Below are 20,639 nucleotides of genomic sequence, written 5' to 3'. Positions count from 1 at the left end.
TGCAATAAATAAATAAATAAATAAATAAATAAATATGCATTTATATGAAAAACAAAGAGGGATTTATCTGATGCAGAACAATTTGAAAAGACCCAGTTCCCTTCTGTTAGCAATAGGAAGCAAGAGTTTAGTTTGGACACCTTTTCACTGCTGAGATAATGAACTGTTAAGATGAATTAGACTGGGCTGTACAGTGGTACCTCAGGTTACAGATGCTTCAGGTTACAGACTCTGCTAACCCAGAAACAGTACCTCGGGTTAAGAACTTTGCTTCCAAACGGTCCAGCCAAACCAACTTTTTCGTCCCGCCTGCCTCTTTCTGGCTGTGGCTAATCACACGGCTCTTTGTTAACCAATCACCCGGAGACCCAACCGGGCATCACTTGCGCGAGAGGGACCAGGGTCAGAGGCTCCGCCCACCTCAGTGGGCATCCAATATTTCGGCTCCCACAATGCCCTGGGTTCTTGATTCTGGTGCCACAGAGATGCCCTTTTGTCTCTGACCAAACCCAGTTTAATGTTTAATGTCCTTAGGCTGCACTATTCCTTTGAAAAATCAGATTTGAAATAAGGGTGCCTCTAAGCTAAGGTTACCAGATGTCCCTGTTTCCCAGGGACAGTCCCCGGATTTACAAATCAGTCCCCATACAAAATCCACTGAAGCTGAAAAGTGTCCCCGGATTCATTGAAAAAAATCTGGTAACCTTACTCTAAGCATGCTTAGAGTGACATTAACTCGCACTCTTAAAACCCAGGTTTTTTTTCTGGGGGAGGCGGCGCAGTCTTCATGTAGTTATATTGGCTTTAAATGACTGCCCCTTTGTTAGAAAACTATTACAGTGGTACCTCGGGTTACATACGCTTCAGGTTACAGACTCCGCTAAACCAGAAATAGTACCTCAGGTTAAGAACGTTGCTTCAGGATGAGAACAGAAATCGCACGGCAGCAGCGGGAGGCCCCATTAGCTAAAGTGGTGCTTCAGGTTAAGATCAGTTTCAGGTTAAGAATGGACCTCCGGAACGAATTAAGTTCTTAACCCGAGGTACCACTGTATTCAGCTAAGGCCAGGGGTCAGCAAACTTTTTCAGCAGGGGGCTGGTCCACTGTCCCTCAGACCTTGTGGGGGGCCGGACTATATTTTGGTAAAAATAATGAACGAATTCCTATGCCCCACAAATAACCCAGAGATGCATTTTAAATAAAAGCACACATTCTACTCATGTAAAAACACACATCTGGGGCCAGATTTAGAAGGCGATTGGGCCGGATTTGGCCCCCGAGCCTTAGGCTGCCTACCCATGAACTAAGCTTGTCCTGAGAGGAAACTTGTTGATTTCTATGGGGAAAGAAATTGGATTCAGTTTGCATCTGAACACTATCAAATTCTTACTTTCTGAAGCAATACAAAAACCAAAAGTGGGCTGCCTTTTGAAATTTGCACTAATCTGAATTTTATCTGAAATTTGCACTTATCTGAATTTTATCTGAAATTTGTACTTATCTGAATTTTATCAGAAATTTGCACATATCTGCATTTCCAGAAATGCATATGTTCAGGCGGGGGGAGTGTGTTTTTAAATTAACTTGTTAGTGAAAATAGCATACAAGAACGCATTGTGTTAGGGGAAATCACTTGCACAAAATGGGTACATTTGTCAAAACTGCCTAGAAAAATGTGTGTTAGGAAAAATCCACACTATAATTCTGAAGAAGTCTTGTGAGAATTTTTTAAAACAGAATTCACTAAACGCTGCTGAAATTTATACTCAGAGGAGATCCCTTGAGAGCAATAAACCTAAATTTGCAGTCTCTGTTCCTTTCAGTTGGTCTACCCTGAGTAGGACAAAACTTGGCTAAAACCTGACCTAGTTATCTCTTTCTTTAAAGATTTAATATAAAAATATTTGTACAGCATGGAACCAAAGGAGTGTGTGTGTGTGTGTGTGTGTGTGATTTTTATAGACATATATGCACAGAACCATCCTTGGTTTGCTTCCATAAATGAAAATAATAACATATTTCTGTCAGTCTAACCTGGGGGAAATTACCCTTGGCTATGACCCAACCTAATTATCTCTTTATTTACAGGTTGGTTGGTTTTTTAAACATTTTTTTATTATTTTCTTAAATGTATAACAAGCAAGTCTGAAGTATTCCAATAATTTGACAAAGAAAGAATGAGAAGAAACTGTTGAGCAAGACCAGGTATAAGATAAGGAGATGGAAAAATGCGTAGAAGAAGAAAGTTGTAGAAAGTAAGCAATACAACACTATTCCAATAAAAGACAGTGGGTCAAAAACACTTATTGGATATGCTATATAATGAAATTAAGAAAAAAATTAAAGTGATTTCTCCCAAGGGGCCAGAATCCTTCCTTCTGGGAATAATAGTGAAATCTCAAAAAATTGAAATACTTGGAGATGGCAAAACTGACAGTACTAAACCCAGATTTAGAATCTTTTAAAGTAGACTGGGACCCATTCCTAGTCTATATGAAACATTATTTCCCATACGCAAAGACCACAGCAGGGTTCGAAGAGCAAGAAAACAGCAGAACATATTAAGAAACCTGCTAGAGAGGATGAAATCAGATAAGACACTGAGGACTGGAACCTTAAAATGCAATTGTGTGCAATTTGAGTTAAAAGCATTGATGTTGGGTGAGCGGGAAGTCACTAGTTTTGTTGAATTGGAACAGAACTGTTGAATAGCATAGAAAAAGATAGAGATATTGGTTATGTTTGAAATTGAATAGGGAAAATAAGAAATGCATACTAAGAGATTAGATTGGAAAATTTTCAGACTGGACTGATGGAAGTCAAAAAAACTGAATAGGATGTAAAAGTATGTTTAACTGTTGCTGAAAATGGTATGTTAAAAAACTAATAAAAATTTATATAAAAAAAACTGTTGAATAGCAAGTGTAACTTTCTATATGGAAAAAGAATTATATATATATAATATATATATTTAAAACTCATGTAATAAAAACCAGCTCCAGGCAAAATTGTATTTGGGTGGCAATTGTCATTAAATTGGCTGCCCCAAACCCATCAGACAGCTGCAAAGTCCGACAGATCTGCTTTCCCTCTGAGAACCTGGAGTCTGTGGGTCAATTACTCTTATGCGGCTCTAAGTATGGCTTTTAAAAACCGATTTGTAATAGAGTACATAGAAGCCTCCTCCCAGCCTTGAGTGGTAACTAAGCAGGTAGCTGTTAGCAAGGGAGTTATTTGCGTTAATTTACAAATTGAATATAAATATTTCTGTATAGAACCAAAGGAATATATAGAACAAGAGAGAAAGGACAATCCTTTGGCATGCAATGATCATAAAAAATAAAATATTTTGATAGGCCTACCCTGAGCAGGACTAATCTCGGCTGTGACTTGAGGCATCTATCTCTCTATTTGCAGATTTAATATAAACGAAGGTATATAACCAAAGCAATGTATATAATGGGGGGTTGGACTAGATGACCTTTGGGAGTCCCCATCCAACTGTACGATCCTGTGAATCGTATGCCATCCTTCGACATTTGTGCCGTGTGAATTTTGGAAGATGGCCGAGTTTCGGTTCGTTCATTGGAAAATGTCAATAGGTAAAGAAAACGACCAAATTATTTATATATATGATGACAGCAGCTAGAATATTGTATGTGCAGGAATGGAAAGAAGAGAAGGTTAATAATAATAATAATAATAATAATAATAATAATGATATAGCGGCTTTTGAAAGCAATGGACTATCAGAAATGGCACAACTGACCACGAAATTAAGAGATCAAAATGATGAACTTTTCATAGAAGAATGGAAGCCTCTCATGGACTATTTTTTAAAAAAACATTACAGTCAAATGAAATTGTGGGCAGGATTCAAGATGAAAGCAGCGGAAGAAAAATAATTGTAATAGAGAAACTTTTTTGTAAGAGATAAAGATATAATGCAGTGGAAAAGGTTTGAGTAATTGTAGAGCGGAGGAAGTCAATTATGAAACTGCATTTGATTTGAAGGTTATGGTAAAAATGTTTGGGGGGGAAATAATTAAAAGTTATATAGGAAAATGTTGATAGGTCCGCCGCTGAGGGCGAACTGAATTTGATTTCTAGCTCATCCCTATGAGGAGGAAGTCCAACTTACCTGCCAACATTTGGAAGATGAGAACAGGGTTCCCGCAATCTTTCTAAGATGAACCAGGGCAGTGGGTTGGGGACGTCTAAAGGTCTCAACTCTGACTGTTTGTCTCCAGTCTAAGAAAAACGGGTGAGCATCTCACAATTATGTGAAGGAGAGAGAGGGAGGGAGGGAGGGAGGGAAGGGAGGCAGTAAAAAAGGGGCGCAGGTGGAGATCTCATTTCCCTTTTGAACCCGACTCCCCAGATGGAAAGGCCGGGTCAAAGTGGCTGATCCACAGGGCAGCAGGTTTATTTCTAAGATCAGAGGGTGGGAAATGAGTCACCGGGGAAGTTGTTTGTGAGAAAGAGAGAAAGAGAGAGCGCCAACGATCAGATGAGCGAGGCAGCCACGCAGGTTGCAAACTTTTCAACTCAACCTTTGCTCCTGGACCACATGGAATAGGGCGTCCCTATTTTCATTGGAGAAATATTGGAGGGTGTTATAAGGGGGGGGGACTGCCCCCTCCCTTATGGGGCACCCAAGAGCCAGTATAGAGTCCTTACTTCTCAGAAGGAGAAAAATAACAGAGGCCAACCAGAGAATATTGAGAAGCAAAGCAGCTAGTAAATCTGATCTTTATTAATCTGTTGCAACAGGGTCCTCACTCACCACACGCAGGAGGGAGGAGGAACCCAGAACAATGGTGTGCCAAGCCCTTATATAGACTTTTGAAATTGTCCCCCTGGAGCCCAAGACCACCCCCTAAAACATCATACATACATCACAGAAGGAGGTGGTCTCCAGCAGAAATTTGAGTGTGTTGCTTCTCTCCTGTCTGCCAGGATACCTGATCATGCCTTATCAATTGCCTTTTCTGGGTAGCCTGGCCATTCCTTGGAGATGGTAAATACTTCCTGAATCTCTTACACATATTGATCGTGTGCTCAGCTTAACAGATACTTGCCAGACTGTATTTGCAGGGAGGTGTAAGCTCCTATAGGCCAAAGATAATTGGAAAGCTTTTCCCAATTCCTTCCTCCTTGCAGAGAAATATTTGAGGTCAATTTGGGAGAGTCAAAATGGCTTCGGGATTGTTCTCCTGTACTATTTCAGACACGTGGTTTATATACTTATGTATGTGTTTTCCTTGTACGTTTATGAACTTTTATTTTTTTATATATATAAAACCTTATAATTCCTATAACAAGGGTATGCAGATTCCATTCATTCATTCATGGGCGTTCTATTTAGCAATGGCTGAATTCGAAACTTTTATGTCACAGGAGTTTCTGGGGGCTTTCCGGAATGGAAAAGTAATTTCTGGGGAAGACAGAGGAGTAGTTTCAGAATGAAATGGAAAAGAAGCGGGGTGGGAGGGGAATACACACAAATTCCACAAAGTTGCACTGGCTTCTGAAATGGAAGAAAGAGAAACAAGACGTAAGGTGGACATCGAAGTCCCCACTGTCTGTTTGCTGGTGAATCAGATCAAGTGTCCATCGGGTTTTCTCTGGTTCCCTAGGGGGAAAGAGGGGCAAAACTGTTTGGAGCCATGCTTCCTAGGCATGCAACGTCTGGATGTGTGGACAAGTCCTAGATGAGATCGTTGGGCTATTGTTATTATTAATGCTGTTGTTCTTATTATATTTATATTTATGTGCCACCCATCTGACTGGGTTGCCGCAGCCACTCTGGGCGGCTCCCAACAAAATATTAAAAATGCAATAGAACCTGAGATGGCCATCTGTCATGGGTGTTTTACCTGAGATTCCTGCATTGCAGGGGGTTGGACTAGATGACCACTGGAGTCCCTTCCAACTCTACAGTTCTATGGTAAATAATATTTTTATTATTTATACCCCGCCCATCTGGCAGGCTTCCAGCAAAATATAAAAAAATAATAAAATGTCAAACATTAAAAATGTCCCGATACAGGGCTGCCTTCAAATGCCTTTTAAAAGTTCTATAGGTTTTTTTTATCTCCTTGACATCTGACAGGAGGGCGTTCCACAGGGAGGGCGCCACCACCGAGAAGGCCCTCTGCCTGGTTCCCTGTAGCTTCACATTTTGCAAAGAGGGAACCGCCAGAAGGCCCTCGGAGCTGGACCTCAGTGTCTGGGCTGAGCGATAGGGGTGGAGACGCTCCTTCAGGTTTACAGGGCCGAGGCTGTTTAGGACTTTGAATTGTGCTCAGAAATGTACTGAGAGTCAATGTGGGACCGTTGTCATATGGCCCCAACAGTCACTCCCAGTCACCAGTTTGGTTGCAGCATTCTGGATTATTGCAGTCCTGAGCCTTTTATAATGAATTTGCGGATGTTATTTTCCACAGTGTATTATTTTTTGTGCACATATTCCCCTAATACAGTGGTACCTCGGGTTACATACGCTTCAGGTTACAGACTCCGCTAACCCAGAAATAGTGCTTCAGGTTAAGAACTTTGCTTCAGGATGAGAACAGAAATCACGCGGTGGCAGCAGGAGGCCCCATTAGCTAAAGTGGTGCTTCAGGTTAAAAACAGTTTCAGGTTGGGATAATAAGGACTGACAAAACCCGGGACCAGGAGGAAGGGACGCTGGATGAAGATTGGATTTGTTTTTATTTCTTTTTTTACTACTAGGACTGTTTTATAAAATTGATGAATGTCAGAAAAATGTTGGAATGAAATTACTTGGCTTTAGTAAAAATGTTTAAAGAATTATGAAAGAATATTATGGTTATGAGAAGCTGGTAAAAATAAGATTTAAGTTTTACGTTTCAAGGTTTTTTTAATAGTAAGATAAGATTAAAATAGTTTAAGGTAATTATAATGAGTATGGGTTGCTCGTGCGTAAGTTGCCGCCTCTCCAGGCTTTGTTGCCCTGGTAAACCTTTCAGTCTGGGCAGCCCTTCACTTCGTGGCTGCCTCAGTCGCTAGCAGAATCCGTCAGTGGGCGTTTCTGAAATCTTTTCCAACATAAAAGTTGTTTGACACCCAGTCTCCTCCTACTCTCTCTGCGCGGAAGTCTTCTGCGCAGGGTGGGCGTGAGTAGCGGGGGACCAGTGCTCTCCCCGCTGGTGTCCGGTGAAGAGTCCTGGAGCCCTCTCGCCGATTCCCCCATCAGCCCCTCCTTATCCCTGGTGTAGCGCTGATTTGCTTCCCCATCTGCGGAGCTGCCTCTCTCCCTGCTGGGCCCTTCTCCAGCATCATTTGAGAGCATTCCCTCTGCCTCTAGCTCCGATGTCAGTTCCCTGACATCCACCTCCCCCCCAGGACCCCCTTCACCCCCGGCCCGACCTGTTGACCGAACTTCGTCCCTTTCTTCGGCCGACAATGCGGGGAACCCCCGGAAGGAGCTGTCGCCATCCTCTGAGGATTCAAAACCCGCTTCCCACCCGCTCTGATCCCTTCCCGCGGGGTGGGCCTCCCAGTCTGATTCTTCGTCCTCCGAAGCCTCTTCTCCCTTCCCTTCAGAGACAGAAAAACCCACAAAATCCTCTTCATCGTCTGTGGTTCCAAATTGCTCCTCCCAGAATCTCGCTAGTGGTTTGGGTTTGTCCGGGAACAGGCAGTGGAATTCCTCCACCAGATACCCGTCAGTGATTGCCTCCGCGGGAACCCACGTGTTTTCCGACCCGGGTTCTCCCTCCCAAGCCACCAAGTACTCCACCTGGCGCCCTCGCCACCTTGAATCAAGTATTTCCATGGCCAAGTTGTGGTGCTCCCTCTCTTCTACCTGCGGGTGTGTGGTGACTCCTCCCTCTCGCCCCGGGAATCCCCTTCCTTCCCTGTACGGTGAGAGTAGGGACCTATGGAACACCGGGTGTATCTTCATGCTGTCTGGCAATTTGAGCTTGAATGCCACGGGGTTCACCTGCTGTGTTACCTCAAACGGTCCCAACCGCCAGGGTTGCAACTTCTTGCACCCCCCCTTAAAAGGTAACCCTTGGGTTGACAACCACACCCGATCTCCCACCCGTATGGTTTCCCCTTCCCTACAGTGCTTGTCTGCCTGCCTCTTGTAAATTTCCTTGGCCCGCTCCAAGTTCATCTTGAGTTGCTGGTGCAGGGCTTCCATTTCTTCCACAAACTGCTCTGCTGCCGGTACACTCCAACCTTCCTCCCCACTCCCTGGGAAGGCCCTGGGGTGACACCCATAATTGGCCATGAACGGGCTCATTCCCGTTGACACATGTTCAGCGTTATTGTACGCAAATTCAGCCAGCGCTAGTTTTTCTACCCAATCGTTCTGCCTCTCGCTGATGTAGCAGCGTAGGTATTGCTGGAGAATACTGTTCGCTCTTTCTGCTTGCCCGTTGGTTTCCGGGTGTCTCGCCGTTGAGAAGCCCACTTCGACCTGCAGCAAGCTCATGAGCTTCCTCCAGAAACGGGAAGTAAATTGTTTCCCGCGGTCGGAGATGACCCTTGAAGGAGCCCCATGCAACCGGAAGATGTGATCTACGAACAACCTAGCTGTTTCCTCTGCCGTGACCGCATGTGAGCAAGCTATAAAATGGCACATTTTTGTTAGTAGATCGACCACTACCATGACCGCTGTCTTCCCCCGGGTTGCCATGCCACCACTGGATCATGTTGTGCTAGCCAGCTCATTCCTAATATTATTGGGGGCCCTGCCAGTGAGGCTACGTGAAAGGCGATAGTCTCCGTGTGCCTGGAAACCCTCATTCTCATTGGTGGGGTCTGGTGCGTCACTTCCCCTCCCAGAAGCTCCCTGCCATCAATGGTGGTTACTTGCAAGGGGAAATCCAGGGGCAGCAGGTGGAGCTGGTGCTCTAGTGCAAAGTCCTTGCTGAAGAAATTGCAGGAACTGCCTGAATCCAACAGCCCTTTCACCTTGACTGGGTGCCCATTTGGGAGTTCTAGCACCACTTCTATGGCTATAGCCGCCCGGGGGGGGTCTGGTCTGGGCACTTCTATTGGTTGCTGGCCTGGCTGCTGTGCCCGTTGAGTGGCAGCCAAGCTTTGGCGTTTCCCTGCTCCTGTGCAATCTCCTCCTCACCCCCTGCAGCTCCCACCATCCCTTGCCAGGCCTTTCTTTGCGGGCAGACCCTGGCAAAATGTCCTGGCCGCTGGCAGAGAAAACACTTCTTGGTGGTTTTCCCATCCTTTCCCTCTCTCTTGCGACCTTCGCTGGAGTTTGAAATCTCCCGCGCGCGCTCCATCTATTTCCATGGGCTCCGCCGGCGCGGAAGGCTGCCTTGGTATTTCAGGAATGCGGTAGTCATGGTAACGTTGCTCTCTCCCTTCCCGCTTCTCCTGAGCCCGCGCTTCCTGCCTTACACCAATCGCAAGCACAGCCTTGGTCAGCTGATCCATCGACTGCGGGCGGGGTGCGCGGGAAAGCTCGTCCTTCACCGTTGGAGACAACCCCTCCTCAAACAACATTTGAATGGGTTCAGAGTCCAGTTCCCACCCGAGCCGGTGAACTAACATGGCAAAGCGTGACCAGTAGTCTCTAACTGACTGGTGCCCCTGTTTACAGTTCATCAGTTCCCGCCGAGTCACACTTTGCTGTACATCACTGGAGTACATTGCGTCCATTGCCTGGAAAAATTTCCTCAGGTCCTTCAAGGCGGCATTCTGCGTTGCCATTAGGGGCCTGATCCATTCCCTGGCCTCATCCTGCAAATGCCCAACAATATAAGCAACCCGCTCCCCGTCGTCTGCAAAATCATTCTGCTGCAGTTCCAAAGCGTACTCTATTTCCGTTCGGAACGCACTATAGTCCTGGGGCTTCCCTCCAAATTTGTGTACCAGTCCCGGTACCTTCCTTGCTACGGGGGTGGGTCTGACCTGTGCATCTTGAGCCCGCCTTTCGTCCAGCCGCGCCGTCAGAAGAGCCACATGCTGCTCCAAATCTCGGTTCCTCTCCACCAGATTTTGCACTCCTGCTGCTCCTTCCGTGGCGCCAGCTTCTCCGGTTTTGCTCATGATGCTGCCTGCCGCTGTGCACAAGCAACGTCAGGGACTGACGGATTGCTGTAATGAGTATGGGTTGCTCGTGCGTAAGTTGCCGCCTCTCCAGGCTTTGTTGCCTTGGTAAACCTTTCAGTCTGGGCAGCCCTTCACTTCGTGGCTGCCTCAGTCACTAGCTGCCTCTCTCCCTGCTGGGCCCTTCTCCAGCATCATTTGAGAGCCTTCCCTCCGCCTCTAGCTCCGATGTCAGTTCCCTGACAGTAATGTAATGACAGAATATTATGAAATAGGGAAAGGATTTGCTGTGACAATTAATAACTAGGATACAAAAAAAGGGAGGAGGAGGAGGTCAAAGAAAGAAGGTAATGACAGTTGAGGATTTGAGAATAATGGATTTGTTTTTAAATGCTTTTAAATGTTTGTGGTGTATTTTTGTTCTTTTTTTCTTTTTCTTTCTTATTTTGAATTTGTATTTGTATTGTTGGAAGTGGTTTGTTTTTCTCTTTTTCTACTTTGTTTTCTATTGTAACTTTAAAAAAAAAAAAATTCCCCCCAATAAATATCATTAAAAAAAAAAAAAGAACAGTTTCAGGTTAAGAACGGACTTCTGGAACGAATTAAGTACTTAACCTGAGGTACTACTGTATGCCATTTCTGTCAATGGTGGTGTGTCAGCAAGCCACGCCGCAAAATTTAGATACCTGTGAATTTTGAAAGTTTGGTGTGTTCTGGGTCTCAGGTTGCTTCCGAAACTGCAAATTTGACAGATTTCTCTTTGGATGTGAACTGAATCAGTCTTTCCCCCCATCCCTAGGCTGGCAACTTATTCAGATTTGCCTTTTTAAAATACCTTTTTGGCTGTGGTCCTTCCTTTGCAGGGGGTTGGACTAGATGACCCTTGGCGTGGCTTCTGAATATGCACATTCTGTGATTTATAATGTTCGAGGGTTCTTACGAAACCATAAATGAGCATTGCCACAATCGCCGCCACCCCCTATCCCCGAATTAAACAAACAAGGACATAACTTTACAGTCAGAACCTAAAGCATTCACCTGTAACTAATAATACATCAGATCTCTATCTCTCCAGGGCTGGTCACCTTTTAGCAGAGGATGGCTGCCTGTCCTTTCAGAAGTGTTGTGCTTGCCTCTTGCTTTGATCAGAGGTGAGGGCTGGCTGGCCTTCACAGACCCCGCAGGGAGAAAGAAAAGGGCCGAGTGACCTCAGCCGTTAAAAAAACGCCTTGATGAAACATCTTTGAAGATACAAATGAAAAATTAAATATCCAAGAGGTGATTTAATAATGTGAGAGAGATCCATAACTATGCACACAAATAATCTTAATGCTTTCATCCTCCTTTATATTTCCTTTAGAGGGTTTTCCTTTGCAGGGTTTCAAAGTGAAGAGATTACTCAATGGACTGGTATAGCACAGTCGGTAGAGTTTGAGGCTCTCAGGGCTGGGGGTTCGAGTCCCCTGCTGGGCAAAAAGATTCCTGCAATGCAGAGGGTTGAACTAGATGATCCTTTGAGATTCCTTCTGACCCTACGATTCTGTGGCTATGCAAAGATGGCACGAATATTAAGAGGTAAAAATGGTGAACTTTTTATAGAAGAATGGAGTACAGTCATATCTCGGGTTACAGCCGCTTCAGGTTGCATTTTTTCGGGTTGCGCACCACGCCGAACCTGGAAGTACTGGAATGGGTTACTTCCAGGTTTCAGCGCTTGCTTATGTGCAGAAACGCTAAATTGTGCTTTGTGCATGTGCAGAAGCGCCGAATCACAGCCGGGGTGTGTGCAGACATGGTGCTGTGGTTTGTGAACGCTGCGAGTTGCGAACGTGCTTCCCGCACGGATCATGTTCGCAACCTGAGTGTCCACTGTATATTTAAAAGAATGAAAGAAATCGCAGGCAGGATTCAAAATCGGAGCAGCGAAAGTAAAATGATAAAGTAATTGTATTAGACATTTGAGTTTGATTTATAATGCAGTAGAAAAGGGTATAAACAGAAACAATTTGGAAGTGGGGAGTCAATACATGAAACAATGCAACTATTTAAACTGAAGTCCATTTGGAAAAATTAGGAAAGTCAATAAAAAGTACATTATGTATAACAAAACAGATAACTTTTGAACTTGATGGCCTTTGGGGGTCCCTTCCAATGAATTCTATTCTATGAAGGCTACTAGCCACAATCTCTAGGCTCTGCCGCCACAATCAGAGGCAGCGATGCTTCTGAACAACAGTTGCCGGAAACTCTTGCGCACGGATCCTGCTTGCATGGTGGCCACTGTGAAAATAGGATGCTGGACTGGATGGGCCATTGGCTTGATCCGGCAGGCTCTCATGTTCATATTCGCTGAGGGAGGGGGAAGGGACAGGGATACCTGGAGCTGCTACTGAATTTGGATCAACAGTGTGCAGTGTACAAGAGGAGGACCGCCAGTAGGGGGCACCAGAGTCAACGAGAGGCAGAGAAGCTGTTCAAGACCAAGGATGAGGGAGGGAGCTGACAGGCAGGAGGGCTGGTTGCACACAAGAAGGCAGGCGGTTGTGGGCCTGGGCGAGGGCAGACTGAGCTTTGTCGCCACCAACTCTGGCTTTGCAGCCGCAGAGAAACAGCGCAGCCTGCAAGGCATCCCTTCCCAAAGGCGGAAAGATGTCTTGGCTGCAGAGGGATTTGGGCGGGTGTCCGGAGCTCAATCAGACGTAGTTTTCACTTTTTCCCCTTGCCTTTCCTCCGTCCGGGCAGCGATGCTGTAGTAATAGGTGCGGATGAGCGTCTCCACTGTGGAAAAGTCCGGCCGGTCTTCCCACCTGGGAAGGGAGGGAAACGGAAGGGAGAAAATTAAGCGGGGGAATCTGCATATTTGTCAACGAGATTTGAAGGTTGCAAAAGGCGCCGGCATCCTGGAGGCTCGTACTTGCACTGGCCTCTCCCAACCCTGCAGCAGGGAGTTCCACAACTTAACTTTGTTCTGCACGAAGAAGCATTCCCTGTCTCAGATATCAGGTGTGGGTATTTCTTGGCTAACAGAGTGATATTATGGCAAGGGGAAAGTTGCACTGTAACTTTTGAATAAATGTTTTTTTAACTAAAAGAATCCCAGATATTGGCCTGCCATCCCTGTATGGTTTTTGAGAGGGCTCGGCTAATTTAGAGCACTACAGAAGGGTCTTACTTGAAAGTCCAGCACTGCTCCATCAGCTTGTACATCTCCGGGGGGCATTTGGGGGGGCAATCCATCCTCTTCCCTTCCTCCAGGAACGTTATCACCTCTGGTCCTTTCATTTTCTAGTGGAATGGTGGCAGAGAAACTGGTTGACTGGTTTGTCTTAAGAGCAGAGTATAATAGAATCATAGAGCTGGGTCACCTAGTCATAGCTGTCAACTTTCCCCTTTTCTTGCGAGGAATCCCATTCGGAATAAGGGAATTTCCCTTTAAAAAGGGGGAAACGTTGACAGCTATGCATCTAGTCCAACCCACAGCAATGCATATGATTAAGAGTCTTGTGCTCTAACAAAAACAACAACTGCATGGTAAATAATAAATATTATATATATATATATAATTAAATAAGAATAAACATATAGGTATATAGATTTTTGGGACGCAGGTGGCGCTGTGGGTTAAACCACAGAGCCTAGGGCTTGCCGATCAGAAGGTTGGCGGTTTGAATCCCTGTGACGGGGTGAGCTCCCGTTGCTCGGTCCCTGCTCCTGCCAACCTAGCAGTTCGAAAGCACATCAAAGTGCAAGTAGATAAATAGGTACCGCTCTGGCGGGAAGGTAAACGGTGTTTCCGTGTGCTGCTCTGGTTCGCCAGATGACCGGGAAGCTGTATGCCAGCTCCCATGGCCAGTAAAGCGAGATGAGCACTGCAACCCCAGAGTTATCTGTGACTGGACCTAACGGTCAGGGGTCCCTTTACCTTTACTTTAGATAGATTCTTATGGACAGATAGATGGATTCTCATGGAATCATAGAGCTGTAGAGTTGGAAGGGACCCCCGAGGGTCATCTAGTCCAACCCCCTGTGGTGCAGAAGCATGCAGTCCCCCGTCCAATTAGAAACCAAAGCAGACTCTGCTTCGTTTGCGAATGTGCTAGCAGTTTTTATATAAGGTGAGCCTGGTGGAATGTTGCAGGGTGTGGGGCTCCCGAGCTACTCAGCTTAGGGGTGTTCACCTTGTAGGGTTTCTGTCCGTAGCTAAACGCCTCCCACATTGTGACGCCGTAACTCCAGACGTCACTCTTGCTGGAGAACTTTCGGAAGAGGATGCACTCTGGGGCGTACCACTTCAACGGCCACTTGCCTGTTGTCTTGGCCTGCATCGAAAGGCACAGAAGAGGGGCAGTGAAGAATCGCCAGGTAATGTGCGTGATGCAGAAGGAGAAGACTTGGGTGGACGACTCGCTCTCCCCAAGCAGGCCCCACCTTAGCCCAGCATGCTCTCCTCACAGGGGCCAACCAAAGGCTTCCTCCCTCCTTTGTTAACCGTCATTCTAAGGTAGACTGCCTCTGCCCATGGAAGCTCTATTTAGCAGTCGTAAGAAACTCAGAGGAGCCTGGCTGCTGGATCTGGACAAAGGGGGCCTCCTATCTTCATGGCGTCCACCCTCCTATCTTCATGGCGTCTGACAATATGCCCTGACCTCTGAATGCAACGGCAGCAACTCTCCCCAGTTGTGATTCCCAACAGCTCAGATCCAGAGGTAAGTCATTAGAAATTCATTTCAATGGGCAAGACCTGCTTTTTTTCCCATTTCTATCCCAGATTTCTTCCCAGGAACTCAAGATGGCATGCATGACTCTCCTTCGGCCCATTTTTATTATTCTGAGGAAAATTAAGAGACTGTGGCTCACCCCAAAGTTGCCAGGTGAGCCTGACTGAGGGTTTGAACCCTGTTCGCTCAGGTCCTAGTTCATAACTCCATCATCACCACCATCACCACCAACAACAACTTATTGCTTACACTTTAACCATGCTGTAGATGGAGTCACCTCGATATAATCAAATGCCTTCTTGTTTTCTCAGGATCTAGTTGAGCAGTCTCTGCCCCCCTCCCTTAGATATCTCTAGGGCTGGACGATATATCAATATATTGTCCAAAACTAGTTTGAAGTCCATATTGTGATATTGATTTCATAGTTTTTGACCCGGAAATAAATATATCGCGAATCATGATGTGTGTTAGGGCTGGGCAATATATCATCCAAAGCCAGTTTCAGGTCCATATCATGATATTGGTTCCATAATTCTTGACCTGGTGATATATTGCAAATCATGGTGTGTGTGTGTGTGTGTGTGTGTGTGTGTGTGTGTGCTCTGCAAAAATCACAATGTGGGGGAAACAGTGAAGCCAGCCAATGCCTCTACATAGCTCCATCCTTATTTCAGACACTGAGATATATCTCTTGGTATTTAGCTCATGATATATCACAAATTTGAAAACCAGCTCCTTCCTTATTTCAGACATCGTGATATATCTGTGTATGACAATGTTTAGCTGGTGATATATCACAGTGTTGAAAACCAGATATCGCCCAGCCCTAATCTAAACCATTCTTGCATCCCAGCAGATCACTCTCTGACCTTCAATGGATCCCTAGCCCGTTTTTCATTTCTCACCAGATAGTAACTGTCATCAGCGGCCAGAGCTTTGGACAGCCCAAAATCACTGATCTTGGCGTAGTGTTGGTTGACCAGCAGAACATTCCGGGCAGCCAGGTCTCGGTGGACAAAGTTCTTCTCTTCCAAATATTTCATGCCAATGGCCACCTGGTGCATCAACTCGACCACATTATTCACGGGGACTTCATCCCTAGGGGTGGGAAAGAAAGTTCTTCCACGGTTAAGGCATTGACTTAATGAGGGTTCCTGAGCTGGAGAACCCAATTGCTTTAGAACAGGAAAGAGGAAACTTGTGTGTGTGTGTGTTTAAGATATTAAACAATAAAATCCGAACTCATGTATGAAAGAATGATAAAAACCAACATATCAAGAGAATAAGAAAAGAGAAAAAGCAAGACGGGGGGGGGGGGAGATAGAGATAGAAGAAACTTACCTCCACAACCCTCTCTGTCAATTGTTAGTACTACCATTATTATATTATTTAATATAAACACTCCACGAAAATTTCTGGCTGGAATTAAAATTACAGTTTTCATACTATTCTGCTAAATGGCATTTTGTTACATTTCCGTCCCAGGCCCAGCCTTCCTCTTTTGTCACTCAAAAAGTCCAAAATGGAGAACGTTTCTTAGCCTGAGGACTTCCAGGGAGGTCTTACTTGTATTTTGTTTGGTAGAATCAGAGTTGGGAGGGACCCCGAGGGTCATCTAGTCCAACCCCTCAGGGTCCCTTCCAGCTCGACAATTCTATGACCTCAGTGTCAGGAGCTTGTCCTACTCTCGAGTAGGACCCTGGCAGAGATACATGCCCGACTGGCATGTTCTCTCCCTCCTGGTCGATTGTTAGGGAGCTTCGAAAGCTTTATTCTGCCCGAACATCACGGCGACCGATGCCAACAGACACTGGCACACTTAGGGATCCGCAGAATCTTCGCAGTTCGCATGACAGACCTCAGCAACTCAGCATTTTGGCTAATCTACTTTATGGACATATAAACACACACGGAGCACTGCAACATGGTTCGCTCTCTCTCTAGCATCAGACAGCGAAGAGAAAAAGGACAAAGGACAACAGTCCCATTTCACGGAACACAGTGACACAAACATCCTGTCTCCGTCACTTCCCACTCTGTGGAATGAAAACATACACCATCATGTGATAGACAACAATCCCATGACTGCAACCAGGGAGCAGGAATTCTAACATTCAGAAGGTGGTGAACTCTCCTTCGTTGGAGGTTTCTGAACAGGGGCTGGGGGGACCACCTGTCAGGGATTCCTGAGCTGTGAATTCTGCATTGCAGAAGGTGTCCCTCCCAGGCCTACATTTCTATGCTTCTATGGTTAGTGGTGTCCCGTGGCTCAGACCCGTGGCTCACATCTCTCAGGAGCCAAGCGTTCCATAGCGTGATCCCAATATCGTAAAACTCCCTCCCAGCTGAGATGAGACAGGCCCCTCCCTTGCTGAACTTGACAAAGACATTTCTATTCCAGAAAGGGGGTTGGACTGGATGACCCTCAGGGTCCCTTCCAAACCTACAATTCTAAAGGAAGTCACATTAGGCTTATTTGTAGCCCCTTTTATTCAACGGATGAATTGCTTCATCGATCTGCCACCCGCTTTCTGACCTTCTTTGGAGAAGAAGAGTTGTCCATAAACCTTGGAAATAAGGAACTGGATTTGCAGTTCCGCCCGGGACCTGCAGATCCAATCTGCGGTGGGATCGACTCACTTCTTAGAGGAGAGGAATTTGTTGAGGGACCCCCCGGAGGCCATCTCCATCACCAGCATGAGTGCCTCGGCCTCGCAGACGCCGATCATGCGGACGATGTGAGGGTTGTCCAGCTGGTGCATGAGCTGCGCCTCCTTCATCATGTCGTCCCTCTCGGCTTTCTCGTTCCCGCTTTTCAGGATCTTGATGGCCACATCGATGTGCTTCCTAGGGAGGAGGGGAGCAGAGGTTATGGCGATGGGTGGCATTGGCCTTTCAGAAGAAGTAGGGAAAGGAGGCTGGGCTCTTAAAGGACTCTTTGGAAGACTATTTGAAAGAGGCATCACCAAACTGGAATAATAATAATAATAATAATAATAATAATAATAATAATAATAATTTATTTATACCCTGCCCATCTGGCTGGGTTTCCCCAGCCACTCTGGGCGGCTTCCAACAAAATATTAAAATACTGTCCCACGCTGGAGGAATGGCAGATGAAACTTATGGACTATATGGAATTGGCGGAAATGACTGGTAGAATCCGTGACCAGGGAGAAGAGTCGATGGAGGAAGATTGGAAGAAATTCAAAGACTATCTTCAGAAACATTGCAAAATTAAAGAATGTTAGAGTGATGTTGGACTGAAAATAAGCGGTTTCCAGCTGTACAGGTTAAAGTTAATGATAGACTAAGATTAAAGATTAGGATTAAAGATGTTTAAAGAAATGGAAATTTGACATTAAGAGGGAAAATTTTAATGTTATATGATACTAAGACTAAAGATCAGGTTTAAAGAAGTTGAAGTTATATATTTCAATATCTTATTAAAGCTAAAGATTGGGATTAAAAAAGTGGAAAAGAAATTGCTGGACAAACAATCTGAATTGGAATACAAAAGAGGGAGGTATGAGGAAGTCCAGAAAATAAGTAACTAAAAAACGGAAATGGAAAAGAGATATTGTTTTTAATTGTTATGTTTTTTGTTCTTTTATTGTTGAATCTTGGTTTTTTTGTGTTTTTGTTATTTTCTTTTTGAGATATGTATTGTGTATGCTTTTCTTTTCTTTCTTTGTTGTTCAAAATTTTAATAAAAATTATTAAAAACAACAACAACAAAATATTAAAATACTGTAATACTTCAAACATTAAAAGCTTCCCTAAACAGGGCTGCCTTCTGTTGTCTTCTAAAAGTCTGGTAGTTGTTGTTCTCTTTGACATCTGGTGGGAGGGAGTTCCACAGGGAGGGCACCACTACCAAGAAGGCCCTCTGCCTGGTTCTCCATAATCTCACTTCTCACAGTGAGGGAACCGCCAGAAGGCCCTCGGCGCTGGACCTCAGTGTCCAGGATGGATGATGGGAGTGGAGACGCTCCTTCAGGTATACTGGACCGAGGCCGTTTAGGGCTTTGAAGGTCAGCACCAACAATAATAATAGTAATAGTAATAGTAGTAGTAATAGTAATACTTTCCTGCTCTAAGAAGAGGCTTTCCCCAGTGTAGGGAACAATACGTGGAGGAATTATTATTATTATTATTATTATTATTATTATTATTATTATTAAAATTATTTAACATAACTGTTACAAAATACAAGCAAAATACTGCAAATATATACATATATATTTCAGATAAGCACACAGATATAAAAAAGAACAAAAAAGAAAAAAGGAAGAAAAGAAAAAAGAAAAAGAAAAAGAAAAAATAAGAAGAAAATTTGGAAGAAGAAGAAAAATTGGAAGAATTTCTTCCAAATTTATTCTACAAATATCTCAATAATAAAATTTCATTGATTGACTTCCATCGCTTACACTGCACTTCCTATATACATTTTAAGCAAAATTTTATCTGTTGTTCCATATTTTTCCCATACAATCTCATACAAATATTCTATTATTGATGTTGTTGTTGTTGTTGTTATTTATTCTGCTCTAAGAAGAGGTATTCCCCAAATGGGGAATAACCACCACCATCACCAACTATCTGGCTGGGTTGCTTTCCATAGGTCTTCCATAGGTTTTTTTTATCTCCTCATCTGATGGTAGGACATTCCACAGGGAGGGTGCCATCACTGAGAAGGCCCTCTGCCTTGTTTCCTGTAACCTCACTTCTCACAGGGAGGGAACCACCAGAAGACCCTCAGAGCTGGACCTCAGTGTCCAGCAGAACGATGGGGGTGGAGACGCTCCTTCAGGTATACTGGGCTGAGGCCGTTTAGGGGTTTAAGGGTCAACACCAACCCTTTGAATTGTGCTCAGAAATGTACTGGGAGATGGTTTTTCAGGACTGGTGTTATATGTTCTCGGCAGTCGCTCCCAGTCACCAGTATTCTGGATTAGCTGTTGTTTCCGGGTCACCTTCAAAGGTAGCCCCACAGAGAGTGCATTGCAGTAGTCCAACCAGAGCATGGACCACTCTGGCCAGACAGTCTGCGGGCAGGGAGGGTCTCAGATGGAGCTGGTAGACAGCCGCCCTGGATGCAGAATTGACCTGTGCCTCCATGGACAGCTGTGAGTCCAAAATGACTCCCAGGCTGCGCACCTGGTCCTTCGGGGTACAGTTGCCTTATTCAGGACCAGGGAGTCCCCCACACCCGCCTGCCTCCTGTCCCCCAAGAACAGTACTTATCTCTTGTTTAGATTCAACCTCAATCCATTATAAGGCATCATCCATTTTGAAATGGGGGCGGGGGGTTGTTAGCCCCATGAGGACTGGAATCTTACTTTGAGCCTCAGTTCTGTATATAAAATCAATCCCCAGCATCTCCAGGTGCAGTTGGGACGATCCCTGCCTGACTCTCTGGAGAGCTGCTGCCAGTCAGTGCAGGCCACACTGAGGTAGCCAGATCATTGCTCTCGCTCACCATGAGGCAAACTTACTTCTTCATCTTGTAAACGCCTTTCCGGACGGAGCCGAAATTGCCTGCCCCCAGCTCCATGTCCTCGACAATCAGGTTGTTCCTCTTCAAGAATAGCTTCTTCTCCTTCAGCTCCTCGGGGTCGCTGTAAGGGCTTTCATAGCAGGACGTGTCCATGGGCAGGATCCGGCCCTTTTTCCCACGGCCTGCGCCCATCCCCAAGAGATTTTTTTTTAAAAAATGAATTTTATCATTTTCATAGTCACATAAAAAAAGCAAAGCGTTATATTAAATTGAACATTGACTTCCCTTCTCCCCCTTCCATTGTTCCTTCTGGTGACCCCTTGCGGCTGCAGGTACTAATATTTACCCTGTGTTTCCCCTTTCCCATCTT

General features: G+C 45.1%; 1 protein-coding gene across 1 annotated transcript in view; it reads right to left on the bottom strand.

Annotated features, from left to right (window-relative positions):
- Positions 1-11,958: 11,958 nt before the first annotated feature.
- Positions 11,959-20,639, bottom strand: part of ZAP70 (zeta chain of T cell receptor associated protein kinase 70) — a 28,388-nt gene continuing 19,707 nt past the window's right edge. Inside the window, exons 8-13 of the mRNA XM_080988961.1 lie at positions 20,268-20,451; positions 17,410-17,616; positions 15,675-15,867; positions 14,230-14,370; positions 13,224-13,336; positions 11,959-12,858 (exon numbers count right to left, since the gene is read on the bottom strand). Coding sequence (XP_080845087.1) covers positions 12,741-12,858; positions 13,224-13,336; positions 14,230-14,370; positions 15,675-15,867; positions 17,410-17,616; positions 20,268-20,451 — 956 coding nt within the window. The 3' untranslated portion in view covers positions 11,959-12,740. The remainder of the gene's footprint in view (positions 12,859-13,223; positions 13,337-14,229; positions 14,371-15,674; positions 15,868-17,409; positions 17,617-20,267; positions 20,452-20,639) is intronic.

This window comes from Podarcis pityusensis, assembly GCF_964106645.2.
Source record: "Podarcis pityusensis genome assembly, chromosome: 18".
Taxonomy (NCBI): Eukaryota; Metazoa; Chordata; class Lepidosauria; order Squamata; family Lacertidae; genus Podarcis; species Podarcis pityusensis.
The sequence above is the reverse complement of the archived record's forward strand: the minus strand, read 5'-3'. Positions and strand labels throughout refer to the sequence as shown.